Consider the following 25,983-nt stretch of genomic DNA (forward strand, 5'->3'; position numbering starts at 1 on the left):
GACATATACAGCTCAGACTGACCAACATCTTTGAGCTAGAGAGTTATCACAAATGTTTACCCTTTGTGTAAATAAACTTGACCCATATATCCTTTCTTTTATAGAGAAAGCGTCCTTTGATAAACAGGTTAAGTGCTTCCCCATGTTATCTTTTACAAATAATAGTCATCAGATGACATCTAAAAATGTAGTTTACCAGGAAGTAGTTTACCAGGCCCTTTCCACCTGAGAAATGGCCAGTCTGTGAAGTATAATTAAAAATGAGCACTTCAAAGGACACAAGTATGCTTTTCAGTAAATATATTCTTATCAATCACACAAGAATATACATTAGGAAAAAATAATTTTGACTTTAAAAGTAACATAAAACAATGAAAAAATTATTCATCTATTGTCAAGTGTGGCTTTCTCTTATTTAATTTGATTGTAAAATCCTAAAATTTTATTAAAGCACACATGACATGACAAATGGCATAATATTAATCTTTTAAAAGTTTCTCACGTTCTTTAATCCTAAACAAAAATAACTTAGTGTTTCAAAGCTTCCATAGTTGTACAAAGACTGTAAAATTTTATTTCACACAATAAGATTTGTATCATATGGTTTAATAAAGCCCCCAAAGTCTTGCAATTGACTTTTTAACAAAAGCAAGCAAACAAACCCAAATCTAAGCAATTAAACTAACTCTATAAATTTTAGACATGGAATATCTCAGGGTTAAAACATTTAATACCATCAAATGTTGATAAATTATATTTCAAGCAATAGTTGCAATTAGTGATAAAAGATCATTTAGATTTTGATCTTTTTTTCTTAAAAACATACTTCTCTTTCACCTACACACCTACACACAAAAGAGTAAGTCCTTAATGGCTTTCTAACTTTTATATCATAAAAATGCATTATCTTCCTAGACTACTGTCAAATCATGAGTCTTCCCTCTTCTCTTAACTCTGTTTAACACTCTTACTCTGGTGATAACATCACAGGATCAGAGCTGATGCCCAAAGCTCTATCGACCAGAATAGTTGGAGGGATTTGGTGGTTTTTCACCTTAATCATCATTTCATCCTACACTGCCAATCTGGCTGCCTTCCTGACAGTAGAGAGAATGGAATCTCCCATAGATTCAGCAGATGATCTGGCAAAGCAAACCAAGATAGAATATGGGGCAGTCAGAGATGGATCGACAATGACCTTCTTCAAGGTAAGAAACTGACAATTCTCAAAGGTTATCTCATATTGAGGAGAGGGGAATGTGGAATAAAAGTCTCTCAAAAAAGAAAGAAAGAAAGAAAGAAAGAAAGAAAGAAAGAAAGAAAGAAAGAAAGAAAGAAAGAAAGAAAGAAAGAAAATATAAAAGAAAAGAAAAGAAAAAGAAAGTGGGCAGGTTTGGTTTTTTTTTTTTTAAATAAGACTTATAATGACACACTCCCATTACAAGGAACCCATGTGCCCTCAGCAGTCAGCATAAAGCAATTTCTCTGCTCCCTTTATCCCCAATTTAGTACACTCAGATCTACAGATCAATATCTTCTCCCTTTATACTAGAAAAAAATGCTGTTTTCTGAATACAGCCCAACCACCATTAACTAACCACTCATGCATGGAACCCATAAAATAAAGATTCCTTAATCTAAATTCTGATAATCAGAATACAGAATACTTGAATATCATTGTTTTGTTCTTATATTCTGTATTTAATGAGATAGAAGAAGATAACAAATGTGTTGATATGGGAATTTATTTGGAGATTTTGAATGAAAAAGAATTCCCAGGGGACATCAATCAAATATTGTATCTGCAACAATGAGGACAGTGCCCCTCATTGTGGCCTGAAGCTTTCCAATAGCCAGAGTGCCTTCCAAAGCACCAAAGAAGAATTAAGTTAGAGTGATACAGTTTTATTGTCAAGTGCATTTCATTGTTCAACTCTTTTTAATTACTTACTTAGAGTAAAGCAACTGATTTCTGCCTTGCTTATGGAATAAGCCTCTGTAATTTCTATTATGAAACCCCAGATACAGTAGCTCTCATGGGTTAGGGTGAGGGGGTGTGGAGAATGGATTTCAATAGATCAAGGGAGTTGTAGAGATAGCAAAAACACCTTAGAGATCATGATGGTCGGCCCTTCACTTTACTAATGAAGAAAACAAAATCTCCAGAAGCTAAATTATCTTTCAGAGTCACAGACTTGAAGTTAGACAGGGATAAGTTAGAGCCTTCTTTTGAAAGATAACTGTTCATGTGAAGAAAAAAAAGAAAAACAGCTGTGCAACCAAAATAAACTCTAAAAAAACACTGTGTCAATGTTTCTTACCTAGATACCAAAAATGAAGTTGTCACCCCAGGATTGAGTAGACAAAGACTGCTGAAGAATATTAATTTAGAACCAAAAAAAAAAAAAAAAACTAAGGGTGGAAAAAAGGGAACATTTCTTTGTATACCAGTATTGGTTCACCAAAATAGGTACTACTTATGCAGTAAATTTTATGTACCAATTAATAATAACAATTGATAAATAAAAATTACTTTATTTTAAGAGTAAAGTCTACCCAGAGGTTTACCCAAAACAGAGTGACATGAAAAGTTAGGATTTGCATTTCCTCTATGTTAGAAAAGGGTGATTCTTAAACATTCTTTTCACTTTAAGAAATACATCATTGATTTAGTAAATGTATAAAGTGTGGTGATTATTTCTTCCCTAGACAAGTGTTGTTTTAAGGACAAATGACATTAAATATATGGCTATCCAAGTTTATGAAAGCTTGGATTTTCGTAAAATCAATAGTATGAAAACACAGAGCTTACCTCAAGCTAGTGATTCATCACAACACTTGTCAGAAACCAGGAAAGTTACCTGCAAGGCATAGAGGACCAAGGGATACTGCCAAAGTAGAACTGGGTATGTCTGAAAAAATATCTGAAATGATTTGCCTCTCTTACCAGTATCAAAAAGTTTTAAAGTTTCGAGAAGTAGATAAGTAGAGGCAGAGAAGAATCTACTGCCTTCTGGATGTATACAACAAATATAGAAGAGTAAGAGGTTACCCTTTGCACAAGCAATGGACCTGACTTTGCTACTATGCAACCAGTCTGTGTATTCACAAAGCATCCCTTAGTCTCATTTTGATTTGATTCTGCTTCCCACATGCTTCTTGTATATAAAGGGTGCTGGTCCCCATTTTTCCAGCAGGGCCCATTACAAGTATGTTGGATGGTGCATTTCCCTAAAATAGTCATGTTCTACTCAACTTCTGCTTCCTAGGCCTTTTCAGAGAGGGCTCCTGCTTGCTCCTTGGCCCCGAAAACGAGGCACCAAATTAAAGTGGTCCCTCAGGTCACCAGGCAAAAGATGAGTCAATAAGCATCCCAGGGAGAAAGAACGTGAGGATAGGACCAACAACAGCAATGAGACGAGCAGCAGGCACAAGACACTAGCTCATAGCCACACACTCTATAAATGCTCTACATATATTATCTCATTTGTTCCTTATCAAAACTGGTTGAGGCAAGTATTAATATTGTCCCCATTATATGAAGAAAATGAGGCACAGCTCAGTTAAATAACTTACCCCAAATTTGCAAATCTGTGAGTAGAAGACCTGGGGCTCACCCAAATATCAGAGAGTGCTTTGAGGTAAGCTCCTTGAGGGTAGAGAATTGCTCTGTTTTGTTTGCCATTACATCTCCAGAACCTAAAGCAATGCCTGCCACATAGTAGACACTCAGAAAATATGTTTTTAAAAGATGAACAAATGCACAGATGAATTCTGAGAAAGATGGAATTCCATCAGAGGAGGGAGGGACAAAGGGAGTGAGGTAAACAACATGTCTTTGTCAATTCAGGCTACTTTCATGAAATACCAAAGACTGGGTAGCTTATAAAAAAACAGAAATGTGTTTCTCACACTCTGTGAGGCTGGTAGTCTTAGATCAGGGTGTCAGCTTGGTTGAGTGAGGGCCCTATTTCAGGTCACAGACTTCGTTATATCCTCACATGGAGGAAGGGGCAAGTGATCTCTCTGGAGCCTCTTTAAAAAGGCACTATCCCATTTGTAATGGCTCCATCCTCATGACTTAAACACCTCCCAAAGACCTCACTTCCTAATACCAGTATCTTGGGGTTAAAGGTTCCAATATCTGAATGTGAGAGGGACACATCCAGACCACAGCAGGAGGGATAATGGAGACCCACACAGGAAGAGACACTGTTGCCATATTCCTCGATTTACAAGTTAGCTTGCAGCCTGGCAACCCTATTATCAAGAAGGAATTTATTTGCAAAAAAAGAGAACAAGGACTAAATCCGATTTAGTTTTCCCCTTGAGGGATGCAAGCTGTCAGAAAGCTTCAGAGGGATACACACTCAGGGTTTTTAAGCTGGATTATTCCGCAAGGGAAAGAAACATTCCAGGCTTTCAGCTCTCAAGGTATTTCCACCTTGAGTCACTGAGTGACAGTAGTTAATTGTCAAAAAACTCAGTCCTGAGCCAGGTCTTCATTAATATTTCACCTTTGCTGTGCCATCAGACCTCCCTCCCCTTCTCTCTTAATCAAAGACAATATTGTCTCTTGGGCTGTTGAATGAATAAGGAAAACCACCTTCGCCCAGTCTGATCTAGCATGTTCTGATCCATTGTTGGGTAATAAGCCATTTTCTCAGATGGGTCTCATCTTCACTCAATCACAAGGAAACTTCTAATAAGAATCATTTTCTTATCATATGCAGTGTAATTTAAAGTTTTTTTGTTCTTAGGAGCAGAGAAAAAAAAATATATATATATATTTCCCTTTGGCAGCATCCAAATATTAGAAATCTGTCTCTTTGCTTTCAAGTTGATTCTAAATTGTTTTTACAGTTATGGAATAGGAAGTTGCAAAAAGGAAAAAACTATAGAAATTACCAAAATCTGTGAAGACACAAAATACCCTAATCCCTCGATGTGGTCTCTGGGCCACAAGCTTTTAAAGAAACTTCTTTCTGAAATGTGTGGCCAAAAGTGGCTCACTAAAATTTCAATCAAAATCCATTGGCTTTTTTCCCTTTTTCTATTTTTGCAGACAGCACAAGCCCAGATTTCATATTTGGTTTATTTGATTTTCAACATGAAAAAAAAAAAACAAAATTTAATTTTTTAAAGTAGCTCAGGTGAAATTGCACTACCTACCTGTGAATTCAGATAAGGCTAAGGAAATAAACTGACATTTATTAAACAAGTGTTGATCAAAGCATGTGTCTGAGACAGGAGAGGCCAAAGCAGTTTTTCTTCACTGAATCATTTGTGTATAGAATAATTACATTGATCATCAGAACTGTATTTACACAAGAGAACTAGAATTAAATCATGAATTCCACATACATTCACTAGGCTTTAGATGGAGAGCTAGAATTGGATATTGTCCATAAAAAAAAGGAAGAACTCTAAGTTCTGTGGCCAAGGACACCCAGTTAATAATGCTTATTAAACTTTACATTTTCTCAAGGTCATCAGCACTTCGAGTCTTAAAGTCTTAAGCACTACGAGTGATATAATGCCCATTTGGTCAAGGGGTGTCATTTACCACTAGGCCAATTATCAAGACAAGGTTAAGGAGAGGCAGAGTATTTTATCAACCATCCAGGAACTGTGGAAGATGTTTGAGGAAATTCTCCAAATATAAGGGGATCTTTTATTTCTCCTTGTCAGGCTGTCATTTAATAAATGGACTCTTTTTATAAGTCAGAGTCTTACTATTTCAGAACTTCAAGAGATTTCATTTTAGAGAACTTTTCAACAAACTCCCATTTATTCTCCACTAGGATAATACCAATTAATAATATGATGTTAACTACATTGGTTTCTCAGCTCTCCACTGCAGAATTGCTTGCTTCTTTCTACTGCTTCAAAGCCTGAACAATAAAGGTTTTCCCTGTCCTTCCAAGCTCCTAAGACTGCCACCAGCATCTTAGGAAATACAAAGATCATTCAGTTCATGACCGAGCTGTGGACACAACTTGGGTGTATCTTCCCCAAGATCGACATGACCAATTTTCACTTTTATACTCAAGAAAGTTGACAGCAAAGGCATCTAGCTACAGTTTCCCTTTTCATAATAGAACACTAAGACACTGTTTTTCTCCCTCTCTCATAGAAGGTAAGGAAAGTGCAAAAATTATCTTCTTTCTCCTTGAGGTAATTCTATTAATTACCTTTCAGGATAAATGGAATAGTCCAAACTTTGGTCTCATGATACCAGTTTAGCAAGCCATATTTTTTTTTTCCAATTGAAGAAAGCATACTCATACAAATTCTAAGAACATTTTGAGGCCTGAAAAAGGAGGATTTCCCAATGCCCCTTGCATACCAACATCTAAATAGGATAATGGGGCTAGTCCACGCTCAGAGACAAAGAACACCAACCAGTCTTCTCAGGAGATATACCTAACTCCAGTTGCTGGGATATAATTTACAATTTATAGTGAAATGCTTCAGATTGCATATTTTGGAGCCAGATAGCCATAGCTTCAAAATCTGACTTTACTGCTTATTAGCTATGGTAAATTCTTTGAACTCCATGCCTTGATTTCCCTTCCTGTTTATTGAAGATAATAATTAGCTCATAAGATTATTTTAAAGAATAAATGACTTAATAGGTCATGTGTTCACAGTGCTACTTGGCAAATTGTAAACAATTAGGAAGTTAGATATTATCATTTTCACCAGCAATATCATCATCATTAGCATCCAACACTTACCCCTAGCTAATAGTCCTACTTTTTCAGTCCCTGGGAATTTTTAGAAAACTCTGTTTTGCTCTTTGCTCAACTTTCTTACTGTCAGTGATCTCTGGAAGATGTGCCTTCTGCTAATCGACAGAGAAGTCCAGAGGGAGTGCCAATGTCCAAGATCTCAAAGACTTTCAGAAGCCAGGCCTGACAAAAACCTTAGTTTTAGCCAGCTTTACTAGGTACATACGTGGTGTTTGCGGAAGAACCATTTCCAGGTGTAGGTAGGCAACAGATAGTAAGGCCGCCCTTAGAATTCAACTGAGAAGCGGAGTAAGGTAGTTCAGAAGGATTCAATTCAATTTATATGTTTTCCAGGATCTCCAGTATGACTAGCACTTGAGGTTGGCACTATAAGAGACAGGAGGGGGACAAGTATAAAATTTTGTGCAAAGCTTGAAGACCTGAATACCAATAAAGTGACAATATGCACACAGACCTGTTAAACACAATGCAACATGTGATTTAGTAGCATATCTTGTGCAGACAGGAAGTGGTGTGAATATCAGAAGTCCTCGTGAGCCAAAAGAGTAGAAAATACTCACGTAAGAAATGTTTCTCAGTAGAAGCTTGCCTTGTAACTAATCACTATCCTCTCAGACCCAAGCCAGAGGATTACACAGATTAGATCATGATTCAGTCTAAAATGACTTGGATAAAATAGGTTTAAAAAAATCATAACAGGCTTGTCATTTCTGGCTTTCATGGTCTAGGGACTTTGGACTGGCTATGGGAATAAGGGACTCTCTAACCTTTATAATCTCCTTCCAGGGAGTGGTTAGGAGCTGTCATCAACCCTAAAGACATTTCAGAGAAGTTGTTGAGCACCACACCAGTGGAACTGTAGCAATGAGCCATTATGCAAGACAGGTTTCAGACAGAAATAGTCATATAAGGACACATAAAATGAAAGACATTTCTCAAATTTCTCTGCATAAAAAGATATTAGCTTGTGTTTGAAAAATTCAGCTAATTTTACCATCAGTACCTAAAATGTTAAGTTCCCATATGTTAAAAATGTATTTGGAAAGAAATCCATGAGGTCAATTACAGTGAACCTTTTTCAAATCCTGGTATATTGCCTATAATGGACCAATCTTTAACTCTAGACAGGAGAAAAACATGAAAAATGTTTTAGCAAAGGTGTTTAAATCCCACTCAGGGAATTTTTTAAAGGGAGCACATGAATTTTTAAAACCTTGGAGATTCTGCAAATGTCATAACTTTCTATCAATTCAAGATAAGAGCATGATCAACTGCAATGATCATATTATATACATTTGAAAGACAGAGGCCCTCACTGTAAGTATAAATGCCTTCTTCTGAGATCTTCTTTCAAAGTGATTTTTGCAAATTAATCATATTTTTTAAATTCCCTGAGAATATATTATTTAATTAAGTAATTTATTTAATTGTGAGTTAAAGAAAATGATTGTTTTATTTTTTTTATTTTTTTATTTTTTAAATGATTGTTTTAAAGACAAACTATTTACCTCTGATGCATCTGCTTCAAAAGCTTGAATTTCTACATAGATGATTTCCAGGTCTTTGACTGATTTTTAAGACTTATCTGAAATCAGGATTTATCTAAAGAAAAAATAAATTGAAGATTTTAAAATATAACTGTTTTTTGACATTTTCTTTGTTCAATATACATATAGTCACTGTATTCATGATAGTGAATTCACATTCAAATAATTTTTTATTAGATAACAAAGATCAAATATAATTTATCCCCAGTGTGTATGTATGCATGGGGGGCTATGGATATATATATATATATATATATATATATATATATATATATATATATATATGTATAATCATGTATAGACATGGATCTATACGTAAAGTCTTCAGACATATTGATCTTAAGTAGAATTGCACAATTATTCATCCTACAAAATAATAATATTATTAATCTCCAGTGTAGGAGCCCTATAACCTGGGCTATGTCTATAAAATAGAGGTTCTATTAGTCTTAAGACCATCTTACACTACAGAATTTACACCTGTTTTACAGAAACCCAGCAACTGCAAACAACAAGATTATATGAAATATAAAATACTGTTAAAGGAAAAAATATAAACAATATCCACACTTCCTTTTAAGTTCCTACTGCCACACTTCTGAAAATACTACTAATTTTTGTTTAAACCAATGTAAGCCGCCTAACTTCATGTAAATAGTTCCATGCATTATATGACAACTGAAAGAAGTACAACAGCTCTGATTATCATAGAAAAATACCACCACTACTTACTACCACTGCTTCTTTAGAAAATTTAGCTGTTAAAACAACCAAATCATGAGTTTGTTGTTCAGTGTATTAAAACAATTAGCTGATTCCCCGTTGGTTAAGAACACAGAGCCTGGAGCCAGATTGCGGGAATCAAATCCTGGCTTCATCATTTCCTCATGTGGTGTTCTGATTCCTCACCTATAAAAGAGGCATAATAATGGCATCTTTCTCATATGATCACTGTGAAGATTAAATGAATTAATATATGCAAAGCACTTAGAGCAGTGCTTGGCAAGCAGTAAACACTGCATGTTCTAGTTATTATTACTATTTTCAATAAGTAGTTTTTAACTGCACACAGATACATTATAAATCATTTCCCAGTGAGTATTTAACTTGCAAGCACTATAGGGGGAAAAAAAAGAAATAAATGATGGTCCTCCAATGGAGCTACAGTAACGCTTCCTTATAACAGATTTTAGATGAAAAAATGCTTAATCTTTGCCAACAATGTTTCATCAGCAACAGAATAGCCACGTAATCAGATTTAACCAGGCAAAATGAAATTATCTATACCTGATTCTCCTGCGGTTTTTTGGGAAAAAAAAAAAAAAAACTAGACGATTTCAGATTTAATAAATGAAGCCTTTTCAGCTTTAGTAACTTTTGCTAAGAAGCTTGGAGTACTTTACAAATATTCTAATTAACCTTTGACATATTCATTGAAATAAGAGGCATTCACTGTTTCTATTTTTTAAATATATATTATTTAAAGCGATTTAGCAGGCTGAGACTACAGAGGATTTAGAAGTGCAAAAATATGTCATTCAAACAGTTCTGTTTAAGAATTATTAAAATTTGAGTCTTAAAAATGGAAAATCTATTAAAAAGGAATAAGTCTAACTAATACCAAAGTAGGACTTTTTGATCTAAAAAAAATAAACATTATAGACCAGGGCATGACAATGGACAGAACTCAGGAGTAAAGAAGAAAAAGATACTAATTCTGTACTAGCACCTTCACTAACCAAATGTGACCTTCTGTGTGTCTTCAAAGTCAGGACCTACATAAGTAATATGAAGGAGTTGGTGTAAAGAGGAGAACATAGAGGTTGAAGAATCCTTAAGGGTAACTCTCCCAACCATGGAGTTCTTCCTGTAGGTTTCTAATAATGGAAAACCGTGTCCTAAGGTACTTGAGCCACGTACAGGTATTTCTAACAGTTAAAAAGTTATTCTATAGCCACATTTGGGTCTTCCGGTATATCTAAACTCCCTAGCTTCTCAAATAGTCTATAATTCCAAATGTGGAGTACAGCAGAGCCCCATAAGAGCAAAATTTCTAAATGATTAAAGAGAACTCTATATGGGAGCAGAAGGGTGCCATTCTCTGTTCCATTTTGTTTACCATCATTAAGCACCATCAGGAATAGCGGGGGCGGGGAGGTAAAAGGAATTGAGAATGTTTCTGTACCTTCAACATGACCAAGTGGTAGTTTTCTTACTGAGAAACATTTCTGCCCTCCACACTTCAAAGGAGTGCATGCCAGCTAGACTTCCCCTCTAGCATCACAGGGAGTTCTGAAAAGAAAGAAGTAGATGTGATTGAATTAATCCACAACCTCCAGCTCTATAGAGCAGTGCTACTCAAATTGTGGTGTGAAGAATATGCTAACCCCGGGAACACTGTATTACTAAGCTGTGATGAGACCAAAGAAATTGAAAGTTAGGAGTTGAGAATTTTTGTAGTTCATGGATATTGTGGTAGCACCAAGTACATGATCAGTGGATACTTCTCCTTGAGTGTAGACAACTTTGAGGATTGTTGAGTGCTCTTGGTGAGCTACATGTTATACAAGCTGTATGTTAGTCACATGTCGTAAGACCACAAATAGGTCTGCAGTGTATTGAGATAATTTGAGAACTTACCTGATAGGGCTCAGTAATAGGCTTGTAGGTTTTGAGTTGAATCTTTTCATCTTCCTGCAGGTCCTTCAATTCCTGGACCCCCCACACACTTGTCCATTACCATCAATGAACTGATCATTTACCTTATTTTGCCCTCAACTTCCCTAAACTAAAAATCCAGTTCTCTAACTATTTACAACATTCATTTTTAATAAAAGTTAAATATGGTTAAAAAAAAAATAGATGTTTCATGGGACTTTTTTTATGTGATGGTAGACTCTAAGTTTGTGTTACCATGACACAAAATAGAAAACTGCTTCAGGGAATATTATGAGTCCATGACTTTAAGCTATATTGTCATACGTAAAGCAAATAAGATTAAAAATCATTCTCAGAAAAAATTTGGCAATGACATCCACTCCCCAAGATCATAATGGTCCAATGGAAAGAGCAGTGAATTAGGTGTTGGGAGTCCTGGGGTCCGGTATTAAATCTGATACTGACGAGTTCTGTGACTTTTGTGAAGTCTCCAAATCTTCTATACCAATATTCCCTCCTCTGTGAAAACAGAGGTTTGAATGAGTCAATATCTAAAGTCTCTGACAATTTTAAAACTTCATACTTGTAAGAAAACTATTTTCCCTGAATCTAGTTTCCTGATAGAAGAATAATTTTGCCAGCTGTGCATTTACTACCAAAAGACAGACTGACCTCTTTGTATTCCTTCCAGTGGTTCTTTATTACAAATTTATCATTATACATCTCTTAGAGATTGAAATCACACAACAAATGAGGCATTGACCCTGATCACAAAAAAAACATGCCTTTGTCATGGAAACATGAGCTCCTATTTACAGATATCTCTGGGGTTGAGGAGTAATTCACAGGGGCCTAATCATGATAGAATGGCTTCCATAAAATACCAGTATCTATAAGGTAGTGTTTATTGAATTGTTGTTTGTCTCACAAGACCTTTCTCAGGGGGATCTTCAAATGCCTAACAATCCAAAATAAAGCCATCTGTCCTCCCTTAACTCATAAAGCCTACAGCATTAACCCAGGTCCTAAATAGAGTTAGGAATTAACTGAGCCCGCAGGAACACTTGAGCATGAATAACCACACCAGAGTTGATTCCACAGGTATTCCATTTATTGCTTATGGCCCCAAATCATGTTTTAAGCTTCTCTGCACTCCTGAGATGATACACCCTATGCCTGCCAAAGAAGCTGTCTCATGTGTGGGAGCTGGAGTTAGCTCAGAATTATCAGTAATTCCCATAATGTCTTTCATTTTCAAAATAAATGGAGGGGAGTGTTGATGCAAATGAAGACGAATTCAGAAAAAAAAATTGGAAAAATATGGAAATTACAGAGTAAAATGTAAAATGTCTAATTATAGATCATTATTCAAAAGAATAGAAAATTCATATCCAAGCAATATGAAAACTAAGGCAGTATATTTTAACAAGGAAAGATAATGAGATAATGGAATGTATAGATGCATATATCCTATGCATCATATTTATGGCTTATTATTGAATCTATCAAAAAGCTGAAGAATAAGGGAAAAGACAACATCATAGAACACTTTGAAATGTAATATTCCATCCTCATCCTCTAAAATATAGTTGTAATTAAAATTGAATACGTACATAAAAAAGCATATAAATACAGTACAAGAGCTTTCTGATCTGAATTTTAACTTGAAAAGAACATTTGTATTCTTAGTTTTCCAGAAAAGATAAGAGCAAATGGCAGTTCTTTCATAAACAAAGCAACCAAAGCATGTGATTTAGTTCAGGGCTGTCCCCAGCAAAGGCATGCTGTAACAGGCAAGAAGTACAAAGCAGGAAACAATACAACAATGCCAGATGAAGTTAAGTGGATGAAGGGGAATGGAGTCGATGAGCGGAGTCCTGGGGTGAGGTAGTTATTCCTTGGCCCAGCATGCCTTGAGAATTGAGTCTTAGTGGCCACAATTCATTAGGCAGATGCTGTCATTGATATCAGGACTTTGAGCCAATGTCTTACAATCTCTTTTTCCTCAATAGCTGCCTCAGGGTTTCCAATGTTTTCCTGTAGTAAATTGGGCTCCTCTCAACTACCAAACTGAAAGCCAAGGATCATCCTTACTGATTTCCTACCTGAAAGAAAGAATCCCCATACTGTTTGGACCACTGGGATTTTGAATAGCTTTAGGACACATTTTCTCAGCACTCTTCTGCTGGTGGGTGTGCTTTCTTTCCCTGCAGAAATCAAAGATATCCACCTACGAGAAGATGTGGGCTTTTATGAGCAGCAGGCAGCAGACTGCCCTGGTAAAAAACAGTGATGAAGGGATCCAACGGGTACTCACCACTGACTACGCCCTGCTAATGGAGTCCACCAGCATTGAGTATGTGACGCAGAGAAACTGCAACCTCACTCAGATTGGGGGCCTCATTGACTCCAAAGGTTATGGAGTGGGAACACCTATCGGTAAGAGAGGCAAGGCATGAACCAAGACTGTTATGGGCAATGTCAATTATGCAGGATCAAAGAGAGTGAATGCAGTGATATCTACTCCACACTCTGAGAAGTTCTACAATGCCTTTAGTGGACTAATCAATAAGGGAAATATCTGTGTAGGTCAGAGCCATGTTTTGAATGGACAATTCCCAGATATTTGACTTAATGAACTTTCAACCCACTATTTCTTTCAAGGTCTACCACCAAGTGTCTGTTTGAAGATATCAATTTTATTATTTTACCCTCAAAAATTATCTTTAAAGAATATCTTCTTGATTAATCCTCTTGACATTATTCTCTTCAGTACCTTTACATGCATATCTAGTTTTTCCATCTCAAATTACATTGGAATATAACAAAATTAATTATGCTTATAGATGATAAAAGTTGAAAGGTCAGAATTCCATGTCAATAGAAGTAAAACCAAAACTATATCTATAAAAGAAGAAAGATAAAGATTAAATTATAATTTTTTCTAGCAATATGCTAGAAATACATCAAGGATAACTATCTAAAATATCCAAATATTATTAATTCTTTACTTTTATGCTACTGTTTTCCCTAGAGATATTATTGTCTTGTAGGTGTACAGACCCATATAACAAGGTTTTCTTGCATGTCTAACATATAAAACTAAATTCTATGTTTAAGGGACAATTATGGATTCTCTATATATAGAAAAATATATAAGGTTACCATATAAGGCTTGGCATGGTGGTAATCTGCTCTTCTTAAGTGAGTCATTAGTAATTTTGTAATAAACATTCTAAAGGAGAGGAATCAGAAGCAACTTTAGATCACTGAGTAGTCCAAAAGGCAGAAATCTTGGTTACAGTCACATTATATCATTAGGGATTCAAGGTAGATTAGATTTGCTTGCTTATATTATTATTTTTGTTGTTTGAAAGGGATTGTCCAGTCCAACCCTCAACATTAGCCTGAGATCACAAACTCAGATGCTTCCAGAGGTCAAGCAGATATCATGATTGAATAAACTTGTTTGCTTGTGGAAGCAATAGGGAATGGTAGCAACTATGGAAAATTAGAGAACACATGACTCATCTAAAGGGGGCAACTGCTTGTCAGGTTAGTCAATTGCACATGTGGGATTTTGAACAAAAATTTGTTAGATGTTCCATTTTTTCATTTTAAAAAATCAGATTTTAGGTGGACTGTCCAACGTTAGGACATTTAGCCACAAATTCATTTTTAAAAAAGACTATGTATCCCATGTTCAGCTTTTGATAAATATTAATTTAATTAACCAGATGAATACACAATCAATTTGGCTCCCTGCTGTCCATCTGGTGCTAGAAATATATGCTATGGAGAAATTAACTTTATTATTGCTGTTGTTATCAAGAATGCATTATAAATAAATCTGTAGAGTGATTGAGCTAGAGAACCCCATAACTACTTTCTTGTCCCTTGATTTTCAACAACTTTCCCTGATGAAATACCAGTTTTGCTAGCAAAGTGTCTATTTTTTTCCCAGATGGTGAACTCTCCTATAATTAAGTGAACATGTTCTGCAGGGGGCTCAGTGGGATTGTTAGACACTAATTTTAAAAAATGCTATGATTCTTTTTGTAAAACAATCTAGTATCTTCCTAACCAAGCTTTGTCACCTCATTTTCCATAATAGAGGTGGAGGGAGTTAGACAGATGCTATTTTTTTTATATCCCCCAATTGCTGATTTATTTAAAAGGGCCCTAAGTTAGACAAAAATAGCAGGAGTGGGTACTTTTACCTGAATCTTTCCAAAATCAAGACCTTAAGATTGTGTTATATTCTGCATCTACTTGGAGGAGCAACTCTGGTTTCTTTTTTTTTTTTTTAAGATTTATTTTTTATTTATTTACGATAGAGAGAGAGAGAGAGAGAGAGAGAGAGAGAGGCAGAGACACAGGCAGAGGGAGAAGCAGGCTCCATGCCAGGAGCCCGACGCGGGACTCGATCCCGGGACTCCACGATCGCGACCTGGGCCAAAGGCAGGCGCGAAACTGCTGAGCCACCCAGGGATCCCCTGGTTTCTTAATAGAACTATGTTTAGATTAAATTATAGAGTTGACACCTATACTTTCCTCATTTTATCTTCCACCTCATAAGCCCATCTTGACCACCTTCAACACTACTCCTTGCTCACCCAGTTTCTTATCTGGTAATAATGAAAGAAAATAACACTGTGTATCACTCCTGAGAATATATGTGTTTTATTACGAGACTTTTAATGGGCACTTCTTCTAATGAATAAATTTAACACTAAAGATAAAATTTGGGGGTGGGAAAAATGGAAAGGTAGCAAGGGGCTTCTTTCTGCAACAGTCTTGAATCAATGCAGCAATTTGAAAATGACTTTGCCCTCATGCAAATGAGGCTCTGATGAGTACCACTGTATCATATATAATGTGACATAGGGACATGAGTGATCCAACGCAGTCTACCTTTTCCAACCTCATTCATACTCTGACACACAAGTTCCAAAGTTGAAGAGCTCTTCCCCCTCCCTAGATAAAAAGAACTACACTCCAGGAATTTTTCATACTGGTTATAAACCTGTCAAGCTTTTAAACCAAAAACAATGAAGGAATAATTGGAACAGATGGCAGATCTCAGAAAGACGACATCCATTGGGAATACAGCTGTTGGATAAATTTGTGAGATGTTTCTTCTATGATGAATTGACTCTTTAAGAAAGCTCAGTTGCTATTCAGGAAGATCTGTGTGTATACATATACATTTTTTCAAGTGACTTATAATAAATCACTTCTGATGTCACTCACTCCACTTAAGCAACAACAACAAGGCTGAAGCTAAAATATATTTAGATACCAAAAATTCTCCACACAATTCTGGTCTTGCCCTTAGTGACTCCCTGAAGGCTTCAAACTCTTTGCCATGGTCAAAAATTGGCAAAGTCGGCTCAGTCACAACACAAAATTGAAGACTTTGCTTCTTTGAGACTCTGAGGACAGAAGCTCTGGAAATGCGCCTCCTGAGGGATTTAAAATAAAACTTCAAAAGAATGAGAGCAGTTACAGCTTAAACAGGTTACTAGAAGGCTGGAAATTACCTTCCTTAGAGAACAACTTTAAACAGAGATCCGATTCCCGTCTGTCTGAAATGTTTTAGGTATTGTGCAGCCTGAAGGCACAAGGAGAGCGTCAGTCAACATTTATTGAGTGCCCACTGTGTATACTGCTATGATTACAGCGGCAACCGCTACCGTAAGAACAATTCTCACGCTCTTGAAAGCATTTTCTTGTGCATTAAAGCGAAGCTCTCCTGGTTCACCTAATTGCTCACATGCCATGTGTATGTTAATGGTGCTAATTTTGACACTAACCATTATTCTGAGGGTATTTAAGCAAGCAGCCAATATCTTTTAATTTGGCTTAAAAGAGCCATTTTCTCACCAAAAATCCATTCTTCTAATTGACAAGCCGTAAACTAACTCCAAAACATTTGGCTCTTCTTTTAAACTTGATTTTGGGTACTGACAATGACTTTAGGAAGTTTGGGGAGGAAAGAAAGAAAAATGACAAATGCCACAATGTTAACCTTCTGCTTTTCCAACATAAAACATGCCATGAAACATGAGGTTTGTGTATGTGGAGGCTGAAGACAGGAAGAGAGGTAGGCTGTGGGGTAGAGGAAGCAGCTTTCATGAAAATGACACTAGGTGAAAAGTAAGAGGAAATGAGTTAAGCCCTTGCCTCAGCCAGTAACTAGTGCTTTTACTCATACTTTCACATCCTAAATTTCTTCAAGGCTAAAATACATGGGCTGGAGTATATGATTGCTAAGATGTCTTCTGATTCTAAGATGGCCCGCTTTTCCACCTGCTGCTTGATTTTTGCATTCCTTTTTATTTCTACCAAGAAGAACTTTAAAGTTTACAAACAGAATGAAGGTATACTACTTTCCTACTGAGTAAAAGAAATACTAACAAAAATTTTTAGCATCCAATGAAAAATTGTGTAAATGCATCTTACCATCTTTTAATATCTCCCTTTGCATTAATTGGCGTAGAAAGCCAGTACTGGGCAAGCTATGGCTATAGACGCTTGTCAGTACTGTCTAACCATAACATATTTAAAAGCTTAATAACATTACTAAAAGATCGATGAAATCCTTGCACATCTTCCAAACTTAGCTGAATTTTTAGAACCTTTGAAGTATTCAAATTCTAATCTTAATGGTATATTACTCGGTATGGACTAATTACTATTACCAAGATCTGCTATTTTCAGATCCTTTTTTTTTAAAGAGTTTATTTATTTATTCATGAGAGACACACACACACACAGAGGCAGAGACATAGGCAGAGGGATAAGCAGGGGACTTGATCTCAGGATCCTGGGATCACGACCTGAGCTGAAGGCAGATGCTGAACCACTGAGCCACCCAGACTTCCCAACATTGGGAAATGTCTATCTCTGCCCTAGGAAGAAGGCAAGATGACACTGATGATCACCTAGCCAGGCTGTCACAATATTAGACAATTGAGAAGAAATAGAATCCAAACAATGAAATCCCCCAACATGGGATTTATGAAAGCCTCACCAGAAACAGAGTATACAGTAGAATTTCCAGCTCAGCTTTTCCTTATTGAAAAGGAACAGACAGTCTGGCAAGAGTTAATCTCAGAATGTCAGCTATCCAGTTTCCAAGTATTTAGAACCTTCAAAATAAAGACTTCAACTTCCGTGCCCTTTGCCAGTCCATTTGTGCATTGGGGTTGCCCAACAGCCATGAAGGCGTTACCTTTAAGACAATGATCCTTCTTGACATCTTCAATCTTTTGGTGACCAATATCCAAATGATCTTACTTTCAGGTTCTCCTTACCGGGATAAAATCACTATTGCTATTCTTCAGTTACAAGAAGAGGGCAAACTGCATATGATGAAAGAGAAGTGGTGGCGGGGGAATGGCTGCCCCGAGGAAGACAGCAAAGAGGCCAGTGCTCTGGGAGTAGAAAATATTGGGGGCATCTTCATTGTTCTGGCTGCTGGACTGGTCCTTTCTGTATTTGTAGCCATTGGAGAATTTATATACAAATCACGGAAGAACAATGATGTTGAACAGGTGAGTCATCTCTTTCTAGGACGAGGTAGTTTTTAGTTTGTGTTATCTGTCTTAAGTTTGAGGATTTAAATGATGCCTGCCCTTTTTTTGTAACAGTCTATTGAATTAGATGCCCAGAAGAGCCATTTCTGAGTTAGAGCAAAGAGCTATTGAATCCCTGCCAGGTGCTGCTGGCACTGCAACCCCATCATTTATTAATGAGAAGAAGGAAGCGCCTTATATACTAAATCCAATTAGCACTATTTGGAATGGCAGTGCAGAAATTCCAAACTCAGTTAATTTCTTGAACAGTTATTTGCTCTTAAGATAGAAACCCTAGATAAAGCAAGCAAGAAATAAATCCAAAATTGGAAAAGATATAAAAAGATCTTTGAGAAAAATGTTACCATCCTTTCTTTAAGTCTAGATGCTGAGCACATGTACTAATGCAAAACAATTTACATAAAGATATAAATATAGTATTTTGAAACTGAGCATTTAGCTCTCTCAAAATATGATTTGTAAAAGGATAATTCACCAATTTGGGGGGACCAGGAATATGATAAATTATACAAAATGACACTGAAATTTATTAGACACTTTATTTTTCCAAATTGTATTTAGAATTATGGTTGATTTTAACAGTCAACCATTTTTATGTCACTTTTATTTTTGATAGAAATCGCACCAGGAACTTACACCATTCTGAATAAGATGATTGTATTATTCCTTCATAAGCATGCTAGAATAAACGAAGTACAAAGCTCATGCCCATTGTCGTGCATTAGGCCACCCATTCAAATTAAAATTATTGTTAGAATTTTGAGGCTAACAACAATTAATAACAGGGCTAGTTTAATGCTCAGCTGTCACTCTCTTGAAATTATTAATTATTTTAAACGAGGCGTTCCACATTTTCACTGTGCACTGGATCCCACAAATTATGCAACCAGTTCTGATTAATAATCTCATACCAGTCTCATTTCCTTAAGCTCCCAAAGCTGGGAATGGTTGATTATAACCTGGCTTTATCATGAAAATTTTCCCACAATTACAAGGCAATTGTGAGAACATTAAGCACCCCTTTCTTAGATTTTGTTAGAGAAAACTATCTATTTAAAAGGGAAAATGGACTGTTCTGCTTTGTTTTAACTTTCAATTTGCTCTTGAGGTGTCTTGTTTTATGCAACTAATTTGAAAAATAAAAGCTTGTATATGTTATGCTTTAATGTGCTTCTCATAATTGCCAGCTTCATTTTATTTAAATTTTCATTTAAACAATCATTTTTGCTTCTGATTTATTCATTTTTTTCTATATTTTTTTCTCATTTCTTTTGCATGCAAGGCTTTTTGTTTCTTTTATGGACTGCAGTGTAAGCAAACCCATCCAACCAACTCCACTTCTGGAACCACTTTATCTACGGATTTAGAATGTGGCAAATTAATTCGAGAGGAGAGAGGGATTCGGACACAGTCCTCAGTTCATACTGTGTAATAGTTAAAGAAAAAAAAAAGTGTGCCCAGTAGAAATTGTTTCTGCTAATTGGTGTTGTTGATGATATCTGTATCTACTAAGCATAAATAGCCATATTCCCTATCCTTTTAAGATAGCAAAACTCATGTACTTTAGACATTGAATTCAATGCACTGAGAACAGATGTGCATTCTGTGTTGAAACTGAGGTTTATTAAGGGTATATAAACTCCAAGATATGTGTATTTTCCAGAATCTGCTATATTATCAAGACAATGGTTATCTTAATTCTATATGCATGCATTAAAAATAAATCTTTCTTCATGAAAAAGTAGATCCAGATTTTCAACAGTGCAAACCATAAAAACAAAATACTAATATTGTGGAATTCTTTTCATCTTTGTGGACCTTTTTTCTCCTCTTTCTCTCTCCCTGTCCCTTATTTTCTGTATATCCACACACGTTCAAATTACCCGAAGCCCTGTCTTTTTGTAGCAACTCTGTAACAATGTTGATGTTCAACTCAAATTGATTCCGCTATTTAAAATGTATTACTTACACAAAGACTCAAAGATGTCTTAGATTTAAAAATTGATAAATGTGATCCAGAAAATTAAAACTAAACTTGAAACCTCTGGCGTCACAAAAGAGCATTAGCTAAATTGAACATCACTCAGAAAGGCACAACACAGTCGAGAATGATTCCTGGGTAGAAATTCATTATCATCAAGTTCTCACATAACATTTACTTGACAGTCCTCTGTAGGTTCAGATCATAGTATGCTCAGAGTCTCTAAGGAACTGCTATTTTTTTTTTCATGTTATAGATTATTTCTTGCAAACTCCAGACAAAGTCCTAAACTAGGAACTAATGCATAACATCTTCTATTTTCCACTTACTCACTCTCACTCTGCACTGATGAACATCTTTTCACAAGATGTTATTTTATTCCCTTCCTACTCACCCAGGATAGAGTGGTTGTTCTCACAGCAATCCTTTCTGAGCATCACCACTTTCACACTCATTTCTCTGGACCCTTCATCATTTATCAATTCATTCCAAGTGTATTGGGGAGAAGGGCAAGGAGGAGAAAATAAGTAGAGGAAAGAATTTCCATACACATTAGTTACAGATCTCTGTAGATTTATTTTCCGCCTGCATTCAAAATGCTGTAAATAATTCCCACTCTAACTCAGCTTGGTGATATAGAAAACCAACTGCATACTTAATTGGTTGTGATGGAGGATGTCTGCTGTCCCTCTGAGCTTCTTTCCTCTTTGCAGTGAGTAGGAGAATTGAAGATGCCTTTCATCTTTCCTCAATATGGGATCGGTTGGTTTTTGTTCTCCTTAACGGGATTACCTTTTGACATATGAAGTTAGCCCCCAAAACATAGTTCTCAGAAGTAGAGATAAGCCATCTGTGCAATCATGTAACATTTTGTCTTCTCTTGCTTAGCTTTAAATGGGTTCCAAATTTTGAACACAGGTCTCTTTAATCAACACTATATTTCTTCAGTAAAGCACGTTTAGGAAAGTTCACTCTTGCCCTGATTGTTTCTCAGTCTTGCTTTCTTCTTTAAATAAATGTACTTTTAAGAAAATATCTATAAATTACACCAACATTTATTTATTATTATTGAAGTGAAAGCAACATACTTTGTCCTGGTTCAGAGTTGCATCTTCATAATCAGTAGAGTCAATGTTGGGATAAATATTTTATTATTCATAATTCATTGATTCTATATATAGAAATCACAAATTACCTAAGTTTATATTCTCAAGGGCTATTTAATAAATCAAAGATGCTACCAAAAAAATATAAGGGTGATTGATGAAGTTTAGATAATCAAGGCTAGCAATAACAAAATTCACTTTTCTACAGAGATTAACCTTTAAAAGTGTCATTCAGAGGTTGAATAAAATTAATATTTGTATGCCACTTTAATCTGTATACTACCTATTTCTCATATTTATAAATTATTTTACAGTTTTCAAAATGTTTGAAATGATAGTATTACATTTAATCCTTTCAACAATTTTATTTCAGCTTTACTAACAGATAAATAGATATTAGTTAGCAGCCTGGAATCCTAGATTTTAGAATCAGAAGAGATTTTTCAAAATCAACCAAACCTAGGTGCAAGTTCTAGTACCTTCACATACTGAATAACTATAGACAAGTGACTTCATTTCTCAGAGCCTCGGTTTCTTAATATGTAATACTAGGGCATTATGCCTAGGTCATAAGGTTGTACTGAAGGAATCTCTTTCATAATGGATCCCATTGGCAAATGTTACTCAAGTAAGATTTTCCTGGTGTAAGTGACCCACAGAGCATTACTCTAAACATTCCTTTACTGCATGATATCTCAGTGTGTTTAACATGCTATGATGCATTGGGAATTTTCAACAAGATTGGAAAGTATTCAGTATTTCTCAAACTTACTAGATAACAGAATCTATTTTTCCTCAAAAACATCTTGACAGACCATTGTTCTATAGATCATACTCCAGGGAACACTGGCCTAATAATGTTTATCTCATCCAGTGATAATGTACAAAACACATTAGCCATGCCTGGCACATAGTTCTTATTATTGGGGGTAATTTTTTAATTTCTCTGAGATTCAGTGTCCTCAATTGTAAAATGAAGATAATCTGTTGACCTCTATTTGCTATGAGAATTGAATGAAATAATATAATGGCATAGAAAATGAGATCATTTATAAGAATCCTGTTAACAGATACTGGTTAACAGTTCCTCATAGAGAAATTAAGTATTGTTCTCTAATCAAGTGGATGGTAAGTACAATTTATCATGCATCTTAATACAGAGTCAGTTTGGAAAAGAGGTTTTCCAATATAAAGGTTCAAACTAGCTCTAAAACCACATTTCCTCATACAAGCATTAAAAATCAAGGGCAATTTCATTGCCTCCAAGGGAAGGACCCAAACCACCAATACATGAGGATCTAGAAGTTATGAACCTCATCTCTAGAAATTCTAATTTGATTAGTCTGAAGTGGGAGCAGGACAATAGTTTTGTTTTGTTTTGTTTTTTAAGATAACCAGTTGATTCTATTGTTTAGTAGTGATCTAAAGCATAACCTTATGCATATAATTGGCATTCAATAAATCACTGATGTTACTTGATTCTAGAGATATGACACTAATTTTAAGCAAGAGATACAGCACATATTTAGCATTCAATGTTCAGTAGACCTTTTCTAGAGAGAATTCAAAAAGAAACTGCACATCTTTGTTATAAATATTTCATTATATTCAATTGATAACCTTCATATTTAGTTACAGCTGCTAGGCCCACTCAAATGATCAAATCAGAAGTTGAATTGGTCTCTGCACCCTTTTTTCCCTTGAAGGACCTCCATACATTTCAGAAATGTAAGTCCCTTACACTCTCTTCTTTCTCACTTTATACATGCCCTAAACAACCAATTCTTGAGGTCAAGTAAATGATCACTCACACCACAGTGACCCCACTGGGAGCCATTGGATTTTAAGTGAAATTTAGAAAAAAAGGGGAGAGGGCTTGAACATGAAAGAAAGTTTTCCAAACTTGATTTTTACATCATTAGTTCTCAGACTTTTTGGTGGACCTCAGAATCACCCAGGGAAATTACATGCAATACACATTAAAAGTTTTACCTCCATAGATTCCCTCTCAGTGAGTGTAATCCATGGACTGGCATTTTTAACAAAAATCTGGAAATGAACGCTTAAAACCAGTTGTGCAGATTAGTTTTCATAAAAATTAGCCTAAGTATATAAGCTTTCTCCCAAATTAGATCATGTACATGAGTTTCTATTAAAACTATCTTCAGTACAAGAGGTTTTTAAAATAGCTTTTCCTAAATGAGTTTTTTCCCAACAACCTTAAATACAGCTGTTTAAAACTGTTGGTAAGCATGAGTTTTCTTTAAAGTTAGAAGGAATACAGCAATCTGTATTCTATTGTCAGATTGAAGCAATCTGACTTCAAATTAAGAGGTAAGAGTGAGATTTTTATTAACATTGGCAGTTTATCTGTGGATTATACTATAAGGAACACGGTTTAAAGTTAGTGAGAGAGCAGAGAGATATGAAAAGATTGAACAAGTACATCAAGAACTATGGAGCACCATAATGTTGTCTAATCTGGCTCCTGATAGCCTGTTTATAACCCAATGCAATAAGGAAAAAATTAAGCTTATTTTGTCTTAGACTAAAATTATAAGCTGAATTATTTTAGAGTTTTTCTAGCAAAATTGCAATTACCTAGCAACACATGGTGGGTATAGATCATGCCCTTAGGAAAATCAGCTGGATCATATAGTTAAACCTTTCCCCCAAAATTATTTCCAAATACCTTACTGCATTTGATGAGTATTATTTTATGTTCTGTATAAGCCATTTATGGCAAAGCAGCACAACAATGAATCCCAATTAGTATCCAAGCCCATGACCCTTTATACTATAAGGTCTTTTTCCCAGTAAGCAATTTAAAAGTAGCCTGAACAGCCTTGAAAAGCAAAAGGAAAGCAAAGCATTCTTAGTTCTTGCACTATTTTCTGCACATCTGACTGTGCCAAATGGCATTATTAATTAACTCTTATAGATAATGAAAAATTTCTGCTTGATGCTGCAGTTTTAACTTGCCTTTAGGAACCATCTCATTATGCTTCCCACAGTTATGGAATTTTATATGCACAGATGCACAAGCATATTAAAATCATTTTTGTTTCAAAATCCTCTCCACAGAGACTGATATCATGGAAAATGGGATTCTCCTTTAAATTTTCAAAGAAATTCTATTTGCACAAATAAGAACATTTTTGTGATAGAAAACCAAATGTTCTGTGTGGTTTCACACACTGTAGAATCTGAGCTTTGTAATCGACAACCCAAATAGAGCTAATTGGCCAAACCGCAAAATACTGCCATGTTTCCATGTTACAATGTACGCATCCAGATACATAACAAAAATAATGAGTAAGACTTGAGTGACATAATGAAGTTACTGTGATTCCATTTATCCTCTAAATTTAAACTAGTAGCGTTAGAATTTTCTTTTTCCACATTTTTTTAACTAAGTGTTTAGACTTCAAATATTTGGATTTTTCAACTGGGAAATAAAGGATAGTGCCCTGATCACTTAGTCATTATCAACCATAAGAACTAAGAAACTACCATCCACAGATAAGCCACTCTAATTTTGCATTTATCTTAAGTCCTAAGTGTCGCTTGGCACATTATCAGATGCCTCCAAGTGTCCTCAGCTTCATTTCTTCCATAGTCTGATCACTTTATTTAGCAAGTGATTTGGAGAAGTCTCAATAGGTTATTTCTGTAATTGTGCAAAGAGGCTTTCTTTTGCCTGGAAACCCAAACATTCATCAAATCACAGATAGGCCAGGAAGCAATTAATATCCATTTAGAAATAACTTTTCAAGTGTACAATGGCAATGTCTTCTAAACCAAGCAAACTCTAAAAGATATAAAAGGCTCTTATGGAAATGTAACCTGGGAATCACACGCCAAGAATGCAGGTTGCTGTGCTGCTGTTACTGAATGGGTACGTGACTTTGCATAAGTCATTATTCTTCCCTCATTCTCAGTCTCCATCTGTGGAATTAGGGGGTGATATTTAAAATTCTCTTACAGCCACAATAGCTTTTAAGTTTGATAAGAAGTGGGAAAGAAATAAAAATATAGAAACAGGACCAAAAAAAGAAGCTTGGCCAAATACAAATTTAAATAAGATTGTGCAGTTATTTTGAACATATTAAATTCTTATTGCCATAAGCAGAATTGCCTTCTCCTGCCCATGCTGCAGGATGGAATGATCTGCTCTGGATGTAGAGAAAACCAGCCATCATGGCATCAAAGAGTGAAGCAGTTCTCACCAATCATAAGCAAAGTGCTACAAGCACAGGGAAAGCCGGCTATAGAAGTAGAATCATTCCTGACTTTGATGAGCCTACAGAGTAGGTGAAAACAAAAACAAAATAA

General features: G+C 35.6%; 1 protein-coding gene across 12 annotated transcripts in view; it reads left to right on the forward strand.

Moving 5' to 3' along the window:
- The window catches only part of GRIK1 (glutamate ionotropic receptor kainate type subunit 1), a 365,694-nt gene that overhangs the window by 330,250 nt on the left and 9,461 nt on the right, over positions 1–25,983 (forward strand). For 9 of the 12 annotated variants that reach the window (XM_072740870.1, XM_072740871.1, XM_072740874.1 and 6 more), the window contains 3 exons: positions 991–1,208; positions 13,174–13,399; positions 18,269–18,519. In XM_072740870.1, coding sequence (XP_072596971.1) covers positions 991–1,208; positions 13,174–13,399; positions 18,269–18,519 — 695 coding nt within the window. Of the gene's footprint in view, positions 1–990; positions 1,209–13,173; positions 13,400–18,268; positions 18,520–19,843; positions 21,576–25,983 lie in introns of those variants that run through there. The other 3 variants (XM_025985413.2, XM_072740872.1, XM_072740876.1) reach the window with 2 other exon arrangements.

This window comes from Vulpes vulpes, chromosome 15 (assembly GCF_048418805.1).
Source record: "Vulpes vulpes isolate BD-2025 chromosome 15, VulVul3, whole genome shotgun sequence".
In the NCBI taxonomy this organism is placed as follows: domain Eukaryota; kingdom Metazoa; phylum Chordata; class Mammalia; order Carnivora; family Canidae; genus Vulpes; species Vulpes vulpes.